This window comes from Globicephala melas, chromosome 19 (genome assembly GCF_963455315.2).
Source record: "Globicephala melas chromosome 19, mGloMel1.2, whole genome shotgun sequence".
In the NCBI taxonomy this organism is placed as follows: Eukaryota; Metazoa; Chordata; class Mammalia; order Artiodactyla; family Delphinidae; genus Globicephala; species Globicephala melas.
The window spans coordinates 13,489,399-13,509,694 of NC_083332.1; the positions used below are offsets into that span (position 1 = coordinate 13,489,399).

Sequence of the window (20,296 nt, forward strand, 5' to 3'; positions counted from 1 at the left end):
ATTGTGTTCCAGCCCCACCCCTGCAGAAGACACACCTCCTCCGCTGCCCCCCAAGGTAAGGCCCTGGGTCAGAGCTGGGGGCCACGGGGCCAGGAGGCCAGAGTCCATAGATGCTGGGATACTGAGCCCTCTAGGGCTGGAGTCTGGGATGCCGGGTCCTTTGAATTCTGGGAAGACTGGGACGATAAGCACATTGGGATCTGGAAGTGGTAACCCCGACCCTAGGGGTGGGACTCAGAATATTTAGCCCGATGGACACTGGTCAGTAGCTGGTCCTTGGAAACGCCTGCTGCACCCAGCACTCGCCCTTTAGTTGCTGGCATGTGTCGATGTTGGGCGTGGGTTAGAGGGGAAGGCTGGAGTGGTGGTCGGACATCGTGGGGAGGGTCAGAGCCATGACCTACTGTCAGTGCTGGTGGAGGCAGATTGAAGGGCGCCCTCTCTCTCAGATCATCTAATGTATTCCCCCACCGTCCTTCTCTCTCTCCAAAGCCCAAGTTCCGTTCTCCATCGGACGAGGGTCCTGGGGAAACTGGGGATGAGGGACAGCTGAGCCCGGGGGTGCTGGTCCGATGTGCCAGTGGGCCTCCTCCACGCACCCCACATCTTGGGCCTCCCCCAGTCACGCGAAGCCCCCACCTAACTGCCCACTCAGGTGACAGGGCAGGCTGGGGTGGGAGGTGGGCAGAGGTGGGGTGTGGCAGGGTTAGGGGGGTTTGGGGGCTGATTTTCCCCACCCCATCTCAGAACCCTCACTCTGGAACCCAGCCCCCTGGGAGCCTGACCAGCCCCCACTGTTGCCCCCCAAGAAGGAAAAGATGAAGAGAAAGGTGAGGCCAGCCGTGCTGAGGACTCACACCTCTGGATGGGACTGGGGATGCATGGTGGGAGTGGGGGGCTTGGGCTGGGAAGACTAATAATATAACAGGTGACATACGTTGAGCAGTTCCTCTGTGCCAAACACTGATCTCGTGTCTTTACAAGGTGTATACCTTCACAGAAAGAGGTAGATGTCGTAGAGATAGGTGTTATCCCCCATTTCAAACTGGGGAAACTGAGGCACAGAGCGGTTAAGTAGCTTTCCAAGGTATAAACCTTTGAGGAAGCAGAGGCAGGATTTGAACCTTGGCACTCTTGCTTCCAAATCTTAACCACCATGCCTTCCGGTCCCCTCGTCCCTTTTGCTGGATCTGCTGTTGCCCCGCCCCCATGGCCCACCCAGGGATGTGCCCTTCTTGTAAAGTTATTCAATGGCTGCCCCCTCCGGATCCACAGCACGGCAGCCTGGACGCACCCCTCCACCAAGGGTGAGCATTCAGGAGGGTCATGGAGAATGTGGTGGGGACGGGGAGGGCCCTTAATGGAAGGCACAAAGGCAGGGACAGGGGAGGGGAGAGAGTGGCAGAGCTGAGGCAGGGGCACAGCCAGGAGTTACAGGTGGAGTTGAGGGATCAAAGATGGGTAGAGTGAAGATGGGTTTGAGAGTGAAGACTAGGAAAATTAGAGTTTGGAGGCCGGGAGTGTCAGATATGGGACTTCCCCGGGTGTCCAGTGGTTAAGACTCCGCGCTTCCACCGCAGGGGGCAGGGGTTCGATCCCTGGTCGGGGGAACTAAGGTCCCACATGCTGTGCGGTGTGGCCAAAATAAAAAATAAATAAATTTTTAAAAAGGAGTGTCAGATATAGCAGACAGGTCAGAGTTTGGGGTACAAGATCCAGGACAGTTGGACCCCATTAACCTCGGTTGTAGGTTAATGGTAGAGAGACTGGGATCAGGATTTGGGGGCCAGGAGTTTTGGGGATTAGAATGTAGCAGAAGGGGAGAGAGTTTGGGGATCAAAGATGTGGAGACAAGGTCAGTGAGGGATAAATGTTAAGGAAACAGTATTAGAGTTTTCGGGGTCACACTGGACAGAAAAAGCCATATGGAAGGCTATCTGAATTTGAGGTTCAGTGTTGAGATAGGATTAGCATTCAGGGACCAGAACTGGGGAGAAAGAGGGAAAGAATTTAGAGGGCTATTTGGGGAGTCATATCTAATGTTGGGGGCAGAATTGAGGGGACAGAGGGTCAGGATTTGCGAGTCAGGGATGGAAGAACCACCAGAACCAGTGGTGGTCAGAGGCTGGTGAGAGTGAGATCAGCTCAGGGGAACTGGTCAGGGTTTGAGTTCAGATTTGGGGAAACAGAGGCCGGAAGTGTCAGTTTGGAGGGAGAGCAGAGAATTGAGGGTCAGGGCTGGCGAACAGAGTACCAGTGTTTGGGGCCATAGGGGGGTCTGGGAAGTCCCCCACTATGAGGCAGGTCCCAGCATCCTCATGTCTGTGCTCCCCAGACCAGCACCTGCTTCTGGGGGCCGAGGAAGGCATTTTCATCCTGAACCGAAATGATCAGGAGGCCACACTGGAGATGGTGAGGGGCAGCACCTAGGATGGGCCAAGGGTGGGGGCTGGAGCTGGGGTTGCTGGGGTCTTACAGGAGCCATCTCCCCTTCCTCTACAGCTTTTTTCTAGCCGGACTACCTGGGTGTACTCTATCAACAATGTCCTCATGTCTCTCTCAGGTCTGGTTATGGCTGGGTGGGAGGGTGGGGAGTCAGAACTTAAGGAGTCAAGGGGTTGGGAGATAGCTGGGCATGGCTGAAAAAAAAAAATTAGGCTCCCCCTTCACAGAGCCTACAGTTCAAATTCCAGCCACTTTTCCACTGTGGGACTTGGGGCAAGAGACTTCTCCCTGAGCCTCAGTTTCCCCATCTGTAAAATGGGGCTCACAGTAGTGCCCACCTCTCAAGTCAGTTTTGAGGTAATTTCCACAAGAAGTCAGTCTTTACATTTCTTTGATGTTCAGATGACAGTTAGTACTTGTTCCATGCTTTACTAAAATAGAGCGAGCAAGTGGTAGATTAAAATTATGTGTCATTGTTTTATAAACACTTTGTGTAAAAGAATTTCTAATTTATGAGGAGACCCGAAGCCAAAAGTTTGTGATGACAGACTTTTGCAGAATTTGTAGATATGTTTTTCTTACATTTTGTAATGTGTGTAACTTCATCTGACTGGTTAAGTGTCCATCATTTGTCATGTGGCTACAAGCACCATGAGGGTAGGGAACGTAATTATTTTACTCACCATTAATGGTTCACCAGAGCCAAGCACAGTGCCTGGCCTACAGTGGGCATTTAAAATATGTTGCGTGAAAAATGAGTAAATAAAGGTGCTTGAGACTTGAGGGCTTGGGCATTTTAAAGGGATGGGGCCAAGTGATGGGATAGGGAAAAGGTGGGAGTGTGCAGTGTCCTATAACTGCCTGCTTCCCCTACATACACACACACTGCAGGAAAGACCCCCCACCTGTATTCTCATAGCATCTTGGGCCTACTGGAACGGAAAGAGGCCAGAACAGGAAGCCCCATCGCTCACATTAGCCCCCACCGGCTACTGGCAAGGTACCAGCCCGCAGTGGCACCTCTGACCCCTCTAATGCCTCATTTCTGCCGTCCCTCCCCCCATTCACGCCTCCCTTCTTCTGCAGGAAGAACATGGTCTCCACTAAGATCCAGGACACCAAAGGCTGCCGGGCGTGCTGTGTGGGTGAGAGAAAACCCCATGGGTGTGCAGAGAGGGGGCGGGACCAGGGGCGGGACTTGGACTCCCTCTCGACCGGAGAGGATTGCAGAGTTAAGGCAGGGTGAACAGAGCCCGGGGAAAGATGTATCCTTACCTCCACAGCAGAAGGCGCGAGCTCCGGGGGCCCGTTCCTGTGTGGGGCATTGGAGACATCCGTGGTCCTGCTTCAGTGGTACCAGCCCATGAACAAGTTCCTGCTGGTCCGGGTAGGGAGCCTGCAGACGCTGGGGACTTTGTCAGATTGGGTGGCCAGGGTCATCCACTCTACGCTTCTGTTGAGAGCTCCACGAATCCGGCCTTCCACCCGAGGCCCCGCCCCGATCTCCCCAAGGCCCCGCCCACCTGGAGGCTCCTCACGGATCTTTCAGCTCCGCTCCTCACCCCTGGCCTAATTATTCTTCAGGCCCTATGCCCCTCCCCCCACCTCTAAGGAGACCCCATTCAGGTTCTTTGAGTCTCTAAGGAGACTTTGCTGCCTTTGGGGCCACAGCCCCCGGGGGCCCTGCCTCTCTGTCGCCAAGGCGGCACGCCCCCAAACGGAAGCCGCGCCCACTCTGAGGGCACATCCGTCAGTTTCTAAGCCCTCTGAGGCCTCACCCCCTGAAGTTTCTCGGCAAGGGAATACTTAGGAAATACTTCGGAAGCCCCACGCCCACTGTCCTCCAAGACCCCGCCCCCGCTCAGGCCCCGCCCCAAGCCTTCTCTGAGCCCGCCCCTTCCTGCGCGTTCCGCAGCAGGTGCTGTTCCCGCTACCTACGCCTCTGCCGGTGTTTGCACTGCTGACCGGGCCAGGCTCCGAGTTGCCCGCCGTGTGCATCGGCGTGAGCCCCGGGCGGCCTGCGAAGTCGGTGCTCTTCCACACCGTGCGCTTCGGCGCGCTCTCCTGCTGGCTGGGCGAGATGAGCACAGGTGCAGGCTCTGGGAGGGGTGGGGCTTATCAGTTTGGGAGGGTTGGGTCTGGGTGGCTGGGCGGTGCTTAGCCTGAGGCGTAATTGAGAAAGGGGTTAAAACGAGAGGGGACGGGAGAACATTGGGTATATATAATTGGTGAGATTGATGATAGGAAACTGGGGAACCCTATGATGGGCGAGGTTTAGCCCTTTTGCTTGGGAATGGACAGGGTGCCTAGCCCGCTTGCTTGGGAAAGGCGGAGTGAGGTGGAATTGGTCCTTGAACCCCCGCCTCTCAAGCAGAGCACAAGGGACCAGTACAGGTGACTCAGGTCGAGGAAGACAAGGTGATGGTGTTGATGGACGGTAAGAACCTTCCTCCCTCCCTTTCCCCCACTATTCCTAGATCTCCGAACCCCAGAACCTGTACCTCTCTCAGAAACGCTGAGCCCCTCCAGTCCTTGTCCATCCTGCTTTGCTTCTCACGCTGAATTTATTGTCTCGTCCCTCCATAACCTCCTAAGTCCCGCTTACTGCTCTTAAAGACCCCGCTCTACCTCCTTCTAGGGTCTCTGAAGCTGGTGACCCCAGAGGGGGCCCCAGTCAGGGGGCTTCGAACTCCAGAGATCCCCATGACTGAAGCAGTGGAGGCCGTGGGTATGTGCCGGGATGATAGGGTCCGGGGTCCAGGTTGGAGGCTTAAGGGAAAGTCAAGGGTAACAGGCACTGCTTTCCTCCCAGCTATGGTCGGGGGTCGGCTCCAGGCCTTCTGGAAGCATGGAGTGCAGGTGTGGGCTCTAGGCTCGGACCAGGTAAGCTCCTCCGTCCCAGCCCCCGCAACCCAGCCCCTCCCATGTCAGTCATCTCATTCATCAGATGGACTGGGAGAACTGAGTCAGGGTGTGAAGTCCTGGAGGAGAAGCTTTCTCTAGGCTCAGTTCAGACGGGTCCCCTTCTCTACCCCAGTGTCGCTTAGGTCCAGACCTCATCCAGGGTCACTGTAGAGATATGTGGGTTAAGAGCATGGCCCAGACTGCCTGGGTTGGAATCCAGCTGAATGACCTTAGGCAAATGACTTAATCTTCCTGTGCCTCACTTTTCTCATCCGGAAAATGGAGTGGAAAATGGAGTGAAAAATGGTGCTTACCTCACAGAACACCATGTGTCAGGCTCTGCCCTTACAGTTTTGTATTTTACTTAATCTTCGTGATTGCCTATCAGGTAGGTACTATGATTTCAAAGGTTAGTAATCTGAGGTGCAGAGATGTTAAGTAACTCGCCTGACGTCACACAGCTGATGAGCGGTGTTGGCAAGAATGATTATTTCTGGACCTGAGGAGTTCAGAGACCTTGTCCCCTGCACTCTTTAAAGGAGAGACACTGACACAGCACCTTTTCCCCCAGCTGCTGCAGGAGCTGAGAGACCCCACCCTCACCTTCCGTCTGCTTGGCTCCCCCAGGTATGAACTCGGGAAGGGGGGGCTTCTGATGTGGAGAGGGCATCCGGAGGTATCCCCAGCCACCTGTATCTGTGGCCTGGACATCCTCTCACCTGGTCTCCCTGCTTCCATCTCTGCCCCCTATAGTCCATTCCCCACACAGCAGCCAAGGTGGAATTTTCATTTTTTAATTTTTATCCTAACTTTTTATTTTGACATAATTTTAGACTCTCAGAGAAGTTGCAAAAATAAATTTAAAAATTGTGTATCCCCTTCACCCAGATTCCCCATATATTATGTTTTAGCCACATTTGCTTTATTCTTCCCTTTCATATATGTACAATTTTTTTCTATTTGCATGTGAATTGCAGACGTGATGCCAATTTACCCCTAAATACTTCAGTGTATGTTTCCTAAATGAAGGCCAGGACATACTCTTACAAACCACAATACAGCTGTCAAAATCAAGGAAATAACAGTGAAATATCACTACCTTCTAATTCACACGCTCGTTCAAGTCTCACCAGTTCTTCCAATGATGCTCTTGCTCTTTATAACCAAAAAATAATACGTTTTTTCTCGTCCAGGATATAATCCAGGATGATGGGCTGCATTTTGGAGTAATGTTTCTTTAGTCTTGAGCCTAGGACAATTCTTCAGACTTTCTTGGCTTTTCATAACCTTGACACTTTTGAAGAGTACAGGAAACTTGTTTTACAGAATGTCCCTCAACTGGGTTTGAGGTTTCCAGGTTAAGCGTTTGGGGCAGGAATACCACAGAAATGATGGTGTGTCCTTTCACTGCATCAGATCAGGAAGCACATGTTTTGTCCCATTACTGGTGATGTTATCTTTTTTTTCTTTCTTTATTTTTGGCTGTGTTGGGTCTTCGTTGCTGCGCGTGGGCTTTCTCTAGTTGCGGCGAGCGGGGGCTACTCTTGGTTGCAGTGCGTGGGCTTCTCATTGCAGTGGCTTCTCTCGTTGCGGAGCACGGGCTCTAGGCGCACAGGCTTCAGTAGTTGTGGTGCATGGGCTCAGTAGTGGGGCTCACGGCCTCTACAGCGCAGGCTCAGTAGTTGTGGCGCACGGGCTTAGTTGCTCCATGGCATGTGGGATCTTCCCGGACCAGGGCTCGAACCTGTGTCCTCTGCATTGGCAGGAGGATTCTTAACCACTGCGCCACCAAGGAAGCCCAGAGGGGTCTTTTAAAATCCAGATCTGATTGTGTCACTCTCCACCTGCTTAAATCCTTCCCGTGACCTCAGGATAAATACCCAATCCTGGTCATAGCTCACAAACCATGACTTCTGCAGTCAAACCCCAGGCTCTCTCCCACCTCAAGGCCTTTGCACAGGCTGTTCTCTCTGCCCGGAACACTCTTCCCTGCCTTTTCACCAAGTTCCCTCCTGAGCCTCTTTCAGGCTCCACCATCCTTTCTTTGGGGGCACCTTGGCTGACCCCTTGGGCTAGGTTTCCCTGTTATGTGCCTCATGCTTCTTTGCATTCATCTGATTCACTGATTCATGTTGGTCTCCTGCTCTAGATTGAGCTCCCCGAGGGCAGGGGCCATGTGTGCTCATTCACTGCTATAGCCCAGCATTGTGCTGGCAAAGACTCCATAAACTCCTCTGCAGATGAAGGAATGAACAAATGCATGAATGAACTGACTTCTCTCTTCCTTCCCCAGGCCTGTGGTGGTGGAGACACGCCCAGCAGATGATCCTACTGCCCCCAGCAACCTCTACATCCAGGAATGAGTCCCTGACGGGGTGTTAGGAACCAGTCCCCACACCTCCCTCCCCAGCGGACACACATTAGTGATCACGACGTGCCCCTGTCTCTGAATAAACATGACTTCAGTCTCTGCTGCCGTCTTGGTTTTCTTGGGTTGGCGGGGGAGAGGAGGGCAGAATTCCTGTATGCCCACCTACCCCCCAATGTCAACAATCCAGCACAATGATGTCAGGGGTGTAGCACAGACTTTATTTTGCCAGTACATGGTCACCCTCCCCCAGCCGCCTTGCGGGGAGGGATTTGGGGGCTAAGGGGCTTGCTGTGAGAATAAGGACCTTCGAGGTGGGGGTGAAGGGCCAGCTGGGGGTGTCTCAGCTAAGCTGGTCCTCATACTGCTTGCGGAAACAATCGCCAGCCGGGAAGAAATCCCAACATCTCTCTTGGTACATCTTCCAGACGTAAGACTCCTAGGGGTGGGGGATGGGGAAGGGTTGGTTGGTCACATCTTCAAATGCTTCATATTGATAAGAGCTTTTTACTGTCACCTGCTGATTGACCTTATAGTAAAATTCACCATGTCTCTGCCCATTGTCGTCCCATTAACACACCCTTACCTGACCCGTGTGTTCGGTCTCGTCCTTGTTTATCAGATACATCAGGAAAAACCTGGGGATGGGAGGCAGCGGTAGACAGGTCGCAATCACCCTTACTTGCTCCTGATTGGCTGGCTGGGAATCCACCCACATGGACCCCATCCCCCCTCCCCTAACTGGCCAGTATCTCGGCCTGGCTGGCGGCAGCCACGCCTCCACCCTCCTGATTGGCCAGTGGGCCCACACTCACATGTAATTGGCCAGGTTGTGCTCCTCTAGTGTGTGAGTCTCGAACCCATGCGGTGTTGAATCAAAGTAATCGCTGCCGATACCACAGATGAAGCACTTGGTCTGTGCATGGCAGGAGACATCAGAGTCAAGGCCCATTCAACCCCCCAGGGTCCCATGATCCCTCTGGGTCGCCCCCCCAGATATGACCTACCTCCATATCTTCCTTCACTTGCTCTTGCTGGTCTCGGAGCTCACCAAAAGCGTCAATGATCAGACCTGGGGTGGCAGGGCGCAAGTCAGTGCCCAACCTCTGACCCAGTTCAGACTCCCTCCTCTTCTGGCTACCTACCTCTGAGTCCTGCCTCCCACCCTCATCCCCCTAATCACACCCTGCTTCCTAAAAATAATAATACCTAGCATTTATTGAGCACTTATCATGGGCCAGACATTTGCCACCTATGAATTGATTGAATTCTCACAACAACCCGATGAGGCTAGTACAATTAAAACCCCCCATGTTACAGATGGAGAAACTGAGGCTCAGAGTGGTGACTTGCCCAAAGTCTCACAGTAGGGAGAGGCAGAGCCAGGATATGAATCCAGGCTGATGTGATCCTGGGACTGCACTCTTAAATGAGCTAGTCTGCCTCTGGGCACAGAGCCCCCACTCCCACACCCCCGACAAGCACTGACCCTGGATGATGGCCAACAGGATGACGATGACAAAGAAGAAGAAGGTGATGTCGAAGACCACCCGGTACAGCTCGTATTCATCGCCTGCTGGGTCCTCAATCTCGTCCCCAATGCCCCCACCAGCTCGGACACCCACATACATGTGAAACAGGTAACACTGCGGGGGCAGGGTGAGAAGCACATTAGTCATGCACTCAATCATTCGACATTCACCCACTACCTACAGGGCCCTGGGCTAGTTGCAGCAGGGCACACATGGCAATGACTGAGACAGCCCTGAACCTTCCTCTCACAGGGCTCACAAACTTGGCATCAGACAGTGACAGCCCAGAAATGATCAGGGTTGTGATAGGGAGGGCTCAGGGCCAGGACAGTGAAAGCACAGTGTAATCAGGGGTGAGATGGGGGAAGCACAGGAAGCGTTGAAGCTTTGAAAGCCTGACCCAGCCTGCGGTGATGGGGCAAGGCTTCCTAGAAGAGGGGACATGTGTGAGCTGGAACGTGAAGAAAATGTTAGGTGGGAGAGAGAGTTCCAGGCAGAGAAAACCACATGTGCTTCATCACCATCTGGGGAGGAAAGAATGCATCTTGCTCTTGTGAGGAACTGAAAGAGGTTCAGTGAAGCTGGAAAATAGAGTTCCTGTGGGCAAGAGCAGGGAGATAAATGAGGTCCAGCCAATGGTCATGGAGGGCTTCCTGTAGGAGGCAGCATTTAAGTTGAAGGTGAAGCATCAAGTGAAGGGGTGTGTGTACATAGGGCCGGGCAAGGGAGGAAGAGAGAATGTCAGATGCAAAGGGCTTGGGTTGGGAGGAAACACATGATCTTAGGGGAACTGAAGAAGGACCAGGCAGCCAGAGAGCAAAAAGCAAGAAGGACTCTGGTTAGACTCAGGCCAGGCTGGTTTTTCCCTGGCTTTGTAAGCCATGGTGAAGGCATCGGGAAACCACAAGAAGGTTCTGAGCAGAGGGAGGGACGTGGTCTGCCTGGCACTTGGGAAAGACTTTACACTGTTCTTTCTGTGTCCCTGGGAAGTGAGAGAACCCAGTTCTCTTGGGTAAGAGCTAAGACCAGTGAGTGATGGGAACAAGGCTGAGTGGCAAGACCAGGTCTGGTGGGGCCTCAAATGTCAGGCTGAGTGGATCCTGCGAGCACAGTGCCAGATTACAGGCCATCTCTGAGATAAAGCCCTGGGATGATTCTTTCCACTGTGGCCCATGCCTATAGTAGGTTAAACTTAATTTGGGGGGAATTCCCTAGCGGTCCAGTGGTTAGGACTCTGCGGTTTCACTGCTGAGGGTCTAGGTTCGATCCCTGGTCGAAGAACTAAGATCTCACAAGCCGCACAGTGCAGCCAAACAAATTTTTTTAACTAAATAAATAAAAAGTTTAAAAAATTCACAAGTGGAGGAAATGCTAAGGTGCAGTTGGGGTATAATAAAAATAAAGATGGAGTCTAGTGGAATTCCCTGGTGGTCCAGTGGTTAGGACTCTGCACTCTCACTGTCAAGGGCCCAGGTTCAATCCCTGGTCAGGGAACTAAGATCCTACAAGCCGTGCGGTAAGGCAAAAAAAAAAAAAAAAAAAAAAAAAAAGATGGAGTTTAGAAAAAAAACAACAACTCAGTTTGGGTTATGACCACCACTCCTAGAATAGAAGAGAAAATAAAAACACGGATAGCATGCTTTGGGTGACACTCTTCGTTATAATGATGATAGTAGCTCACATCTGTGGAATCCTTAATACCTGCCAGGCACTATTCTAAGACTTTTAAATCTTAGATGATCAGGGAGCATCACTGAGTCCTAAAAGCAACCCGAAGATGTAGGCACTGTTATTATACACCCATTTCACAGGTGAGGACACCAGAGGATGGAGAGGTTGAGCAGCCAACTCACATGGCTTGTAAGTCAGGCACCACGCCTGAGCACCCTTCCAATAAGGATAGCTTGAAAAACTCAAATACTATTACAACAGTGGCTACCATTTATTGAGCATTGTTCTAAGTACCTCACAAGTGTCAGCTCACTGAACCCTCACAATAAGTCTACAGGTAGTTTCTATTACTCACCCCCTTTACAGATGGGAAAACTAAGGGTCAGGGATGGTCAGTAACTTGTTCCAAGAGTATTGGGGGGAGGGGCTTACCGTCATCATGTCGTCACACTTCATATCAGGCTCGTCCTCATCCTCACTCTTGTTGTAGAACTTGCGGAAGAAGTTGAAAGCCACCACGGTGTACAGGTAGACCACCACCGCCAGGAGGCCCACGGTCATCACCAGCTGGGGACGGGCAATGGGCCGGTCAGCTCCACTCTGGGCTTGCCCCTCCCCCATGCCCAGCCTTCTCTATCCTTTTTTTTTTTTTTTAAATATTTATTTATTTATTTGGCTGTGCTGGGTCTTAGTTGCGGCACGCGGGCTCCATAGTTGAAGCATGTGTGATCTTTAGTTGCAGCATGTGAGATCTAGTTCCCTGACCAGGGATCAAACTCAGGCCCCCTGCACTGGGAGCGCAGAGCCTTAACCGCTGGACCACCAGGGAAGTCCCCAGCCTTCTCTATCCTTGCCCCAGTTCGGCCCAGGTGGCCTTCCCCCTGGGGTCTCACCACCCACACCTGCCCTGGCTCAGCCCGCCCAGCCTTGCCCCTCCTCACCCTACCTGCCCAGCCCTCACCCTCCACCCCTCCTCAGACTGCCAAACTCGTCCCTCCAGGCTCACTCCCCTCAGACAGGTCCCCTCCACACCTGTTTCCCATTGTGGGTGACAGAGGAGAGGATGGTGCGCAACGTCTTGACCCCCATGGCAATGTCCAGGAGGTGGGCGGCAAAGAAGAAGTTGTTGTAGTGACCCAGGAGGGACATCACCATGTACCAGCCCAGATACAGGAAAGACTGTGGGCACACAGAGCCGGGGTCAGCGTGTGTTCATGAGGGTCAAGGAGTACTCTGGGCGCCAGGGAACAGTTGAGAGTGTTGGGCACGCTCTGGGGTTCGGGGGGCCATCTCTGGCTAGGGATTATTTGAAGGATCAGGAACAACTCTAAAACAGCGGAGCACTCGGTGGGAAGCCATTCTGCAGGGAGTTGGGGAACCCTCTGCAGAAGGACATAGTCTGGGAATTCAAGAGTGTTCTGGGTGGTAAGGAGCCTTGGGCGGGTCAGAGGTGCACAGGGGTCAGGAGTCAGCCCCTGGTCAGGGATACCTGGGGGTGGGGCACCCGACGCCCTCGGGCCCTTCTCCAGCAGGCCCCTCCCCCGCTACAGGGCCCCCCTCACATTGTCTGTGAAGATGACCCCAAACTTCCAGATCTGGTACTTGATATCGATGGACATGAGCCTGTAGGGTGGAGGGAAGAGGGATGGCCAGATGCTGGGGGGTCAGACCCTGGCCACCTCCCCTGCCTGTCCCAGGCCTGTGCAGGGTCACCCCTGGCTCACCAGGTGAGCAGCCCCGGTGGTGGTTCAGGCTTGCGCTCATTGTGGGCTGTGATCTCCAGCGTGGCCAGATCCATGCCCAGGAGCTCGGCGATCCGCTCCCTCCCAAAGATGTCCCCGTGCTTGTCCAAGACCTACGCAGGGGAGCATAGGGCCGTGCAGACACAACTAGAGTGGGGAAGGTCACAGCCTGCATGGTTGGGGGTGTCTGGGGACACTCTGAACTTTGTGTGAGAGATTGGGGGTGCATTTTTCTGGGGAGAAGGGCCAGAGCTTTCTTCAGATCCTCAGGGGGAAGGTCCCAAAGTGATAAAGGTCCAGTTTACTCAGTAGCCAAATTAATTGGGATCATTTATTATTATTAGGCAGGTAGGCAAGGAATCCTATATAACTGGCGTCCCCACCCCATCATCTATGAATTCATCTCCTCCCACTCACCCCCTCACTCACTCTGCTCCAGCCACACTGGCCTCCTCACAGCTCCTCAAATATACCAGGCACATTCCTCCCCCAGGACCTTTGCACTGGCCGTTCCCCCTGCCCAGGACACCCTTCCGCCAGATTCCCACCTGCCTCGCTCCCTCACCTCCTGATCACGCTGCACGAAAGAGCAACCTGTCTGGGCCAACACCCACGCGCTCCCCACCCCTCCGCGGGGCTTTTCTCTTCTACAGCACTTATCACCACCTGAATGCTATAAATGTGTTCCTCCTCTGTCTTTCCAACTTGAGGGTCCAAATGTGTTTACTCCTTGGATTCCAGGTCCTTAAAACAGGTCCTGGCACACAGTAGGTGCTCAAGAAACATTTGTTGAGTGACTGAATGATTGTAACTGAATGTTACTGAACTGCTCATGTAGTAGGTCATATAACCTTTACAACAACCTGGTGGGGTCGGCCCTCATTACTTCACTTTGAATATGAGGGAAACTGAGGCACAGAAAGGTTGACCCCACTAGGAATAGAAAAGCAGAGAATCTAGCACCAGAGTCTGCGTGCTGAAAATAGGATGCCTTACTTCCTCCCTCAAAACTAATATTCTTACTTCCTCCCTCAAAACTAATATTCTGCGCCAGGCACTGTGCTGTGCTTGTTACACGTATCGTCTCATTACAGAGCGGGAGGGGTGACTGTCATGCTCACTTCCAGACTGGCAATCTGAGGTGCTCCTCAGACAGTCAAAGCCTCTTGCCCAAGGTCACACATGAAGCAAGTGCTTGATGGGGTTTGGATGGCCTGGTGGCAGCAAGGAACCCAGCCCAGGAGGCCCTTCCACCTCCCCATCCACGTCCTCTCACCTTCCGCTTGACAAATTTGTCCCAGTAGTTGCTGGGGAAAGACCTGCCAAGAGAAAGAAGCCACAAGACATCAGGGTAGGAGGGAACAGGGGCCACCAGCCAGGCCGGGGCGGGGGGTTGGAATTCCAATGCTTTTCTCACAGGAGACAGGGGGGGTCACATCTCACTCAGGGTCAGGCTCTAAAGACCCCAGGCCAGGTGACTTTTGCCCAAGGTCAACTCTTACCCCGCCCTCCCCCGCTGCTGTCGTTGGTGGAGCCCAGGTGAGGCAGGCGGCTCGCATTCGGAGCTGGGATGTGCAAAGACCCCAGAACTGCACTCAGGTGGGGAGGAGTCGGGACCAGCAGCCTGGCCCTGCTCCGGTTCCGGGGTGCTTCCTCACACTGTTTAATTTTATTTGATGATTCTGGCCCTTTATTTACCAGTTTTCTAATTGATGAGTTGATGTCCCAACATTCCTGCAAAGGTGGCCCAATGAGTTTTGCTGGGGAGGGGGTCGGGGGTGAAGTGGAGTTTTATTATGAATCCATGGATTTAGGCCTATTTGATGTGTGTTTCAATTTGTGGCACTTTCTATCCTTATCAACGCTCAAACTGTCCTTGATTTGTCCACGGGGAGCCGCTTCTAAGCTGGCAGCAGGCTCCTTTCAGCATGTCACCATTTTGCAGTGAGCACACCCTTGCTTTCTGACTTAACAAGATAATCCAGGCTCATCTTACACTTCCCCGACACAGCCCTGAAAAATCTGCCACTTCTCCAAGGAGTCTGGTTCCTTGTCACGGGAAATGGTATTTAGAAGTCAAGGTCTTGGGCAGACACCATTTTAAATAGGTGTCTCTCTCTCTCTCTCTCTTAAGCATGTGTACTTGAATGTGTGTAAGTTACATGTGTCTTTGATGGTGACAGTGAGAGTATAGCATGTCCTTGGTATGGCTTCTCTCTCTCCTTGCACCACTTCACTAGGCAGGACCCCATAAGAAAATAACTTCCGGGACTTCCCTGGTGGTTCAGTGGTAAAGAATCCGCCTTCCAATGCAGGGGACGTGGGTTCTATCCCTGGTCTGGGAAGATCCCACATGCCACGGAGCAACTAAGCCTGTGTGCCACAGCTAAGCCCGCACGCCACAGCTACTGAACTCGCGCGCCTCAACGAGAGAGCCTGCATGCCACAAACTACCGAGTCCTCGCGCCCTGGAGCCCGCGCACCACAAGGAAAAGCCTGCTCTCGGAAACAAAAGATCCTGCATGTGTGCCTCAACAAAGATTCTGCATGCCGCAACTGAGACCTGATGCAAAAAAAAAAAAAGTGTCTTCATTAAAAGAAAAAAGAAAATGACTTCCAACCCTTACCTAGAGCTTACAGTGCCCCAGAAACTACACTAACTCATTTCATTGTCACAAGGTCCTTGTGAGGTCGGTGCTATTATATATCCCCACTTTACAGATAAGGAAACTGAGGCACAGAGAGGCCAAGTGACTGGACCAAGAATTCCCGGCTACAGTGTGGCCAACCCAGGGTTCCAACCTGACCTGGTGTTCTTACTCTAGACTCCCTCTAAGGATGCAGCCCCGCTGTATGAACAGATAAGATGGGACTTGACCTGGGGGAAAATGGAATGGGCTGGGAGTGTACTTTGGGGGTCCAGAGTCCCACCACGTTGCCCTCACAACCCTCATTTCCTCTCTGGGCTCAGTTTGAAAACCAAGTGATTTCATATATTTCCCACTCATGGCACCTGGTGAGAATCCCGCGTGGGGACAGAGTTTAAAATGCAGGTTCCTGGGTGCCACCTCAGACTCACTGAACCAGAATCCCCAGGGATGGGGCCCAGGAATCCCCACGTGTCAGCAGCACCCCCAGAGGTACTTTAATGCAGGGGAAATTTGTCTGTATTACTAAGAGGAAGACAAAGGCTTGGGGAGAATGAGTCAGGACGGGCAGTGACTGGAACGCCGGCCTTTTGAGGCCTGGGCTGGGACTGGAGTGGAAACCCAGCTCTGCTTCCCCAACCCACCACGAGGCTGGGGCTGGGCCCTTACGGAGTGTTGAGCACCAGCCGGTCCCACTGCCCCTTCACGTCATCGTCTTCAGGCTGCTCCGTGATGTAGAGGCCGTCAAACTCCAGCTTCCGGGCCAGTTCCTTCTCCCGCTTAAAGATCACCAGGGGCACCTAGATCATGCAGGGAGGCAAAGGGGTGGGTGTCAGGAGACCACAGCCTCGGCAGGAGCTAGGACATCTTGCTGGAGCCTTCGTGAGACCCCACATCACAGGAGCTTCCCCAGAGTGATCAGGGTAGTAGTGGGGAAACGCGGTCAGAGGGTCAGGGCTGGGATGAGGAAAAAACCCGGAAGAGCCCAGAACGGGCACCTGCTGCAGCCTGGGGCCTCCCAAGGGAAGGAGGAGGAATAAAACAGGCAGGTGAAAGGAGGTGGAAGTGGGGCAGGGCATTCCAGGCAGAGGGGACAGCACTTGTAAAAGTTCTAAGCCAAAAGAGCTCTGTTCGTCCAATTGTAAAGTATCAAGGTTTGCTGAACAGTCAGTTCTCGTGGAACCCATACTGAAGTCTTCGTAATACACCTTGCGGGGCATCACGAGCTTCAGGCATAGTTGATGTCAGAATCCACATCCCCCTGTTGGCACCCATGTTATGTCTGAGGCCCACAGACCCTCACAGATATTAATTCACCCACTGACCAACATGTAGAAAATAAATATTCCCGAATGACAAATTTTGCTTCTTGATCCAGAAATTAACATCGTCACAGGACCCATCTCCTCAGCTGCAACCTGTATCAGTTCCCAGTTTGAATATCACCCTTGCTAAAGACCCCAATCCTGTACTCAGTCCCCCAGCCTTACCCCAACCCTAGACGCCCCTCTGTCCTAATCACTGTGTTAGATGCCCCAGCCCCTGCCCCAGGTCCTCTCAGCCAGTGCCCCGGCACACATCCCCTCCAAACACACACACACACACGCGCACGCGCGCGCACACACATGCCCCAGCCCCAAGGCTGTGGTCATGACCCACCTTGAGACAGTTGTAGCCAATGATGCAGAGAAAGGCCACCAGCGTATGCAGAAGGCTCAAGCAACGCAAGGCAGGTTCCATGTAGCCCGTGCTCTCCTCCAGGAAGTAGTACACCATGTTCTCATCCTCGTCACCCTCTGCTTCCTCTCCGGCCCCCGAGCCCCAGCCAGAGCCTCCACCTGACCCTGCTCCCGACAGGTCCCCAGCTGCTGAGCTCTCCACATCATCCTCCCCTGGTGGAGAGTCTGAGACCTAAAGGGGGACAGAGGTCAGACAGGGTGGGGACCCGGTGTCCTGGTACCTGGTCTGCCACACCCAGAACTGGGCCCTCGTCAGATACAGTCTCTGCAGGGCTGTCCATCAAGATCAAGGGGTGGGCCCAGGACCCTAGCTAGCAAATCAGATTCTGTCCTGGGAATCTGACTATTGAACTGAGTGACAGGAGCACTGAAAACAGAGTTGATTCGTCTTGATAGTGGAGCCCTAACGAGACTACTTTAAACACTAATATTAACACTAATACTAAAATTAGTAGTAGCTGTCGTTTATTTATACAGCGCCTTTTTTTGTCAGGTACTATTCTGAGTGCCTTACATACATCAGTCCTCTTTTTTTTTTTTTTTGGCTGGGCCTCGCACATCTTGCAGGATCTTAGTTCCCTGTCAGGGACTGAACCCACGCCTTCAGCAATGAAAGCGTGGAGTCCTAACCACTGGACCGCCAGGAAATTCCTCATGTTAATCCTCTTTTAATTCCCACAGCTCTAAGATGTAGGTTCTGTTATTATCCCATATTACAGATGAGGAAATTAAGGCACAGAAAGGTTAAGAACTTTGCCTAACATCATGCAGCCAGTGAGTGGTGGAGCCAGACTCGGATCCTACAGAAGCCATGCTCTGACCATTCTGCTAGACTGCCCCTCTGTCCTGTTATCTAGATCTCGCGCAAGACCCCGAGGGTCCCTTTGTCCTTTGGGAGGCCTGCTTCATAGCCCTCTCCTTCTCTTCCATGAGCTGCCCATTTCCTCCTCCCCACAAATTTCTCTTTAGCTTATGTGAGAACAAAGAGATGTAACCGAATCAGCGGGTGTTGCAGAGAGGGGAAGGCCTGCATCCAGGGGCACAGGGCTGGCCAGTGGCAGAACTGAGCGTGGAACCCAGGATTGATTCCCTGCACTAACTCTCACAGGGCACTCAGGCATCTGTTCCAGATGGACCCAGACACACATACTCACCACCACAGGGATCTTAAGCTCCAGGTGTTCAGCCTGAACTTTCCTGGGGACCCTGAGCCCAACACCTTGTCCCTGGTGAACTGCAAGGGCCCTGGGAACCCGTTAGGGGCTGAGCCTGCCGCCCCACAGCCCAGGTAAGCGCCTGATCCTCCCGGCCCCTCTTGATCAGCACCTTATAAAACAGCAGGATGAAGTTGATGGCGAATGCCAAGAAGAGGGCAAGGAATCGCAGAGTGTAGAAGTTCCGGGAGAGGTAGTTCTAAGATGAGGAGAGAAAGAAAAAGACAGAGCTCACGGTCCACTCGCTTCCCGGGAGAATTTATCCCAACATTCACCCACAACCCAAGCACCGGGGTCCTTAACATCTGGTCCCACAATCTCCCATTTATTGAGTGCTTCTTGTATACCAAGGCCTGAGCTAAGAGCTTTACATACGTGAACCTGTTTAATTCTCACCCCAACCCTATGAAGTAGGTACTGCTGATGTGCCCACTTTCTGGATGAGGAGATGGAGGCTCAGGGTGGTGAGCTGTCTTGTCCAAGGTTACGTAGCCAAGAAGTGGCAGACCTGGGCTTTGAAGCCAGGCGGTCCAGCTACAGAGTCCACACTCCCAGCCACTCTGCCATGCTGCTTCCCGGGTGAGGGTACCCCGTCTGCTTTATCCCGGGCAGAAGACATCTACTTCCACCTCTCCCTTCCTCTTTTTCTCTCCATCCCCCATGCCTTCCCCAAATCCTCACTAAACCACCCTCTGTCCAACAGGTTTCCCTCAGCCCCTCATGTCAGGCTGGCCTGGAGAGGAGACAGGACAGATGGAGGCATGGGCCCCGAACTCCCTTCTTCCGGGCCTGGATGAGGAGATGAATTCTCCCCCCACAGGAGGAGCTGGGGCTGGTGTGGCAGCTCCTTCCTGAAGGCTGAGAGCCAAGAAATAGGCCACGGTGGGAGGAACAGAGGCCTCAGCAGGATTCAGCTCTGGATAGAGGATGGGGGTGGGAAGCTGAGGCCGGTGGCCCCAGGTGCGCAAACGCGGGGAGGCTGGAATAAGGATTGTGAGCAGGGAGAGGCCGAGGAGCCAAGTGGGGGCCACCTGAAAATGCTGCCCTGTGCCCAAGTCCTGCTCTGTCTGGGGACGTCTCTGCTCACAGAGATGAGTCTGGCCCAGGTCGGCTCAAGGACAGGGTTGGGGGAGAGGTGGTGTGAATGTTTTCTGGGAGAGGAGGCTTCAGGGTGCCCTTGCTGGGTCCTCACCAAGAACTTCACCCTCTGTACTTCCAGTTCTCCCCAGAATTCCAGGTCCCCGCCTCCAGCCCCCTCCTTCTTTGGAGGGGGGGGAGGAGGAGCTGTCTTCTTGGGGGGTTCTGGTGGGGGTTCGGGGACTTCTTTCTTCTCCCCATTCTCAGCACTGCAGGGCAGGACACAGAAAGAGTGAGCAGGTGCCTGGGAAATGCATTCATTCATTCATTCATTCAAAGCCATGAGCAGGGGCCCACCCCATGCCTGGTCCAGGTCTAGATGGTGCTGGGGACACAGTGGTGAGACAACTTCCAGCCCTGTCCCCATGGGGCTCCAGTCCAATGGGGGTACAGACCCGTCACCAGACAGTGGCAGCCCGGAGTGGTCAGGGCTGGGACGAGGGTAGCTCAGGGGCTTATGGGAGCCCGGAGGAGACACCTCTTCAACTTAGGGGGCATGTCAAGGTCGGCTTCCCAGAGAAGGAGCCACGTGAGCCAACATGGGAAGGAGGAGGAAGGCTGAGACGAAGCGCAGAAGAAGGTTTTACAGGTGGAGGGAACGGCTGGCAGAAAGGCTTGCAGGTAAGAGAGGAGCGCTCATTTCTCTACTGCCTTTCACAGAGGCCCTCCTCCGGGCCTGGGCCTGGGATGGGTGATGCTGAGGTCCCAGAGTGAACAGGACATCCTCAGGCCCTGACCTCCGGAGGCTTCTAGTCCAGGAGGGAGGCAGTGATAGGGGCTGGGCCCCTTGGACCCAAGGCCACTCACTCGGCTTTCTCAGGCTCCGGCTCTGGAGGTACCTCCTCTTCCTCTCCATCCACCTGGCGGCAGGGCAAGTATCAGGGCTGAGCCTGCAC

General features: G+C 53.5%; 2 protein-coding genes and 1 non-coding gene across 10 annotated transcripts in view; 2 read left to right on the forward strand and 1 right to left on the reverse strand.

The window, feature by feature from the left end:
* Positions 1 to 7,815, forward strand: part of MAP4K1 (mitogen-activated protein kinase kinase kinase kinase 1) — a 16,158-nt gene extending 8,343 nt beyond the window's left edge. For 2 of the 3 annotated variants that reach the window (XM_060288640.1, XM_030874343.2), the window contains 15 exons: positions 13 to 55; positions 493 to 655; positions 748 to 830; positions 1,223 to 1,307; positions 2,336 to 2,412; positions 2,503 to 2,563; positions 3,337 to 3,445; positions 3,532 to 3,590; positions 3,729 to 3,832; positions 4,361 to 4,535; positions 4,817 to 4,882; positions 5,084 to 5,173; positions 5,258 to 5,328; positions 5,921 to 5,976; positions 7,643 to 7,815. In XM_060288640.1, coding sequence (XP_060144623.1) covers positions 13 to 55; positions 493 to 655; positions 748 to 830; positions 1,223 to 1,307; positions 2,336 to 2,412; positions 2,503 to 2,563; positions 3,337 to 3,445; positions 3,532 to 3,590; positions 3,729 to 3,832; positions 4,361 to 4,535; positions 4,817 to 4,882; positions 5,084 to 5,173; positions 5,258 to 5,328; positions 5,921 to 5,976; positions 7,643 to 7,712 — 1,312 coding nt within the window. In that variant the 3' untranslated portion in view covers positions 7,713 to 7,815. The remainder of the gene's footprint in view (positions 1 to 12; positions 56 to 492; positions 656 to 747; positions 831 to 1,222; positions 1,308 to 2,335; positions 2,413 to 2,502; positions 2,564 to 3,336; positions 3,446 to 3,531; positions 3,591 to 3,728; positions 3,833 to 4,360; positions 4,536 to 4,816; positions 4,883 to 5,083; positions 5,174 to 5,257; positions 5,329 to 5,920; positions 5,977 to 7,642) is intronic. The other variant, XM_030874344.2, reaches the window with a different exon arrangement.
* The window catches only part of RYR1 (ryanodine receptor 1), a 118,452-nt gene continuing 105,957 nt past the window's right edge, over positions 7,802 to 20,296 (reverse strand). For 5 of the 6 annotated variants that reach the window (XM_060288636.1, XM_060288633.1, XM_060288632.1 and 2 more), the window contains 15 exons: positions 20,208 to 20,260; positions 19,456 to 19,609; positions 18,376 to 18,462; positions 16,970 to 17,221; positions 15,980 to 16,110; positions 13,939 to 13,981; positions 12,645 to 12,775; positions 12,483 to 12,543; positions 11,953 to 12,099; positions 11,353 to 11,487; positions 9,207 to 9,363; positions 8,725 to 8,789; positions 8,533 to 8,633; positions 8,304 to 8,355; positions 7,802 to 8,156 (listed from right to left, as the gene is read on the reverse strand). In XM_060288636.1, the coding sequence (XP_060144619.1) occupies positions 8,061 to 8,156; positions 8,304 to 8,355; positions 8,533 to 8,633; positions 8,725 to 8,789; positions 9,207 to 9,363; positions 11,353 to 11,487; positions 11,953 to 12,099; positions 12,483 to 12,543; positions 12,645 to 12,775; positions 13,939 to 13,981; positions 15,980 to 16,110; positions 16,970 to 17,221; positions 18,376 to 18,462; positions 19,456 to 19,609; positions 20,208 to 20,260 (1,665 nt within the window). In that variant the 3' untranslated portion in view covers positions 7,802 to 8,060. The remainder of the gene's footprint in view (positions 8,157 to 8,303; positions 8,356 to 8,532; positions 8,634 to 8,724; positions 8,790 to 9,206; positions 9,364 to 11,352; positions 11,488 to 11,952; positions 12,100 to 12,482; positions 12,544 to 12,644; positions 12,776 to 13,938; positions 13,982 to 15,979; positions 16,111 to 16,969; positions 17,222 to 18,375; positions 18,463 to 19,455; positions 19,610 to 20,207; positions 20,261 to 20,296) is intronic. The other variant, XM_060288637.1, reaches the window with a different exon arrangement.
* TRNAE-CUC (transfer RNA glutamic acid (anticodon CUC)) lies at positions 10,671 to 10,743 on the forward strand. Its single transcript has one exon. It is a non-coding gene; the product is annotated as a tRNA-Glu (tRNA).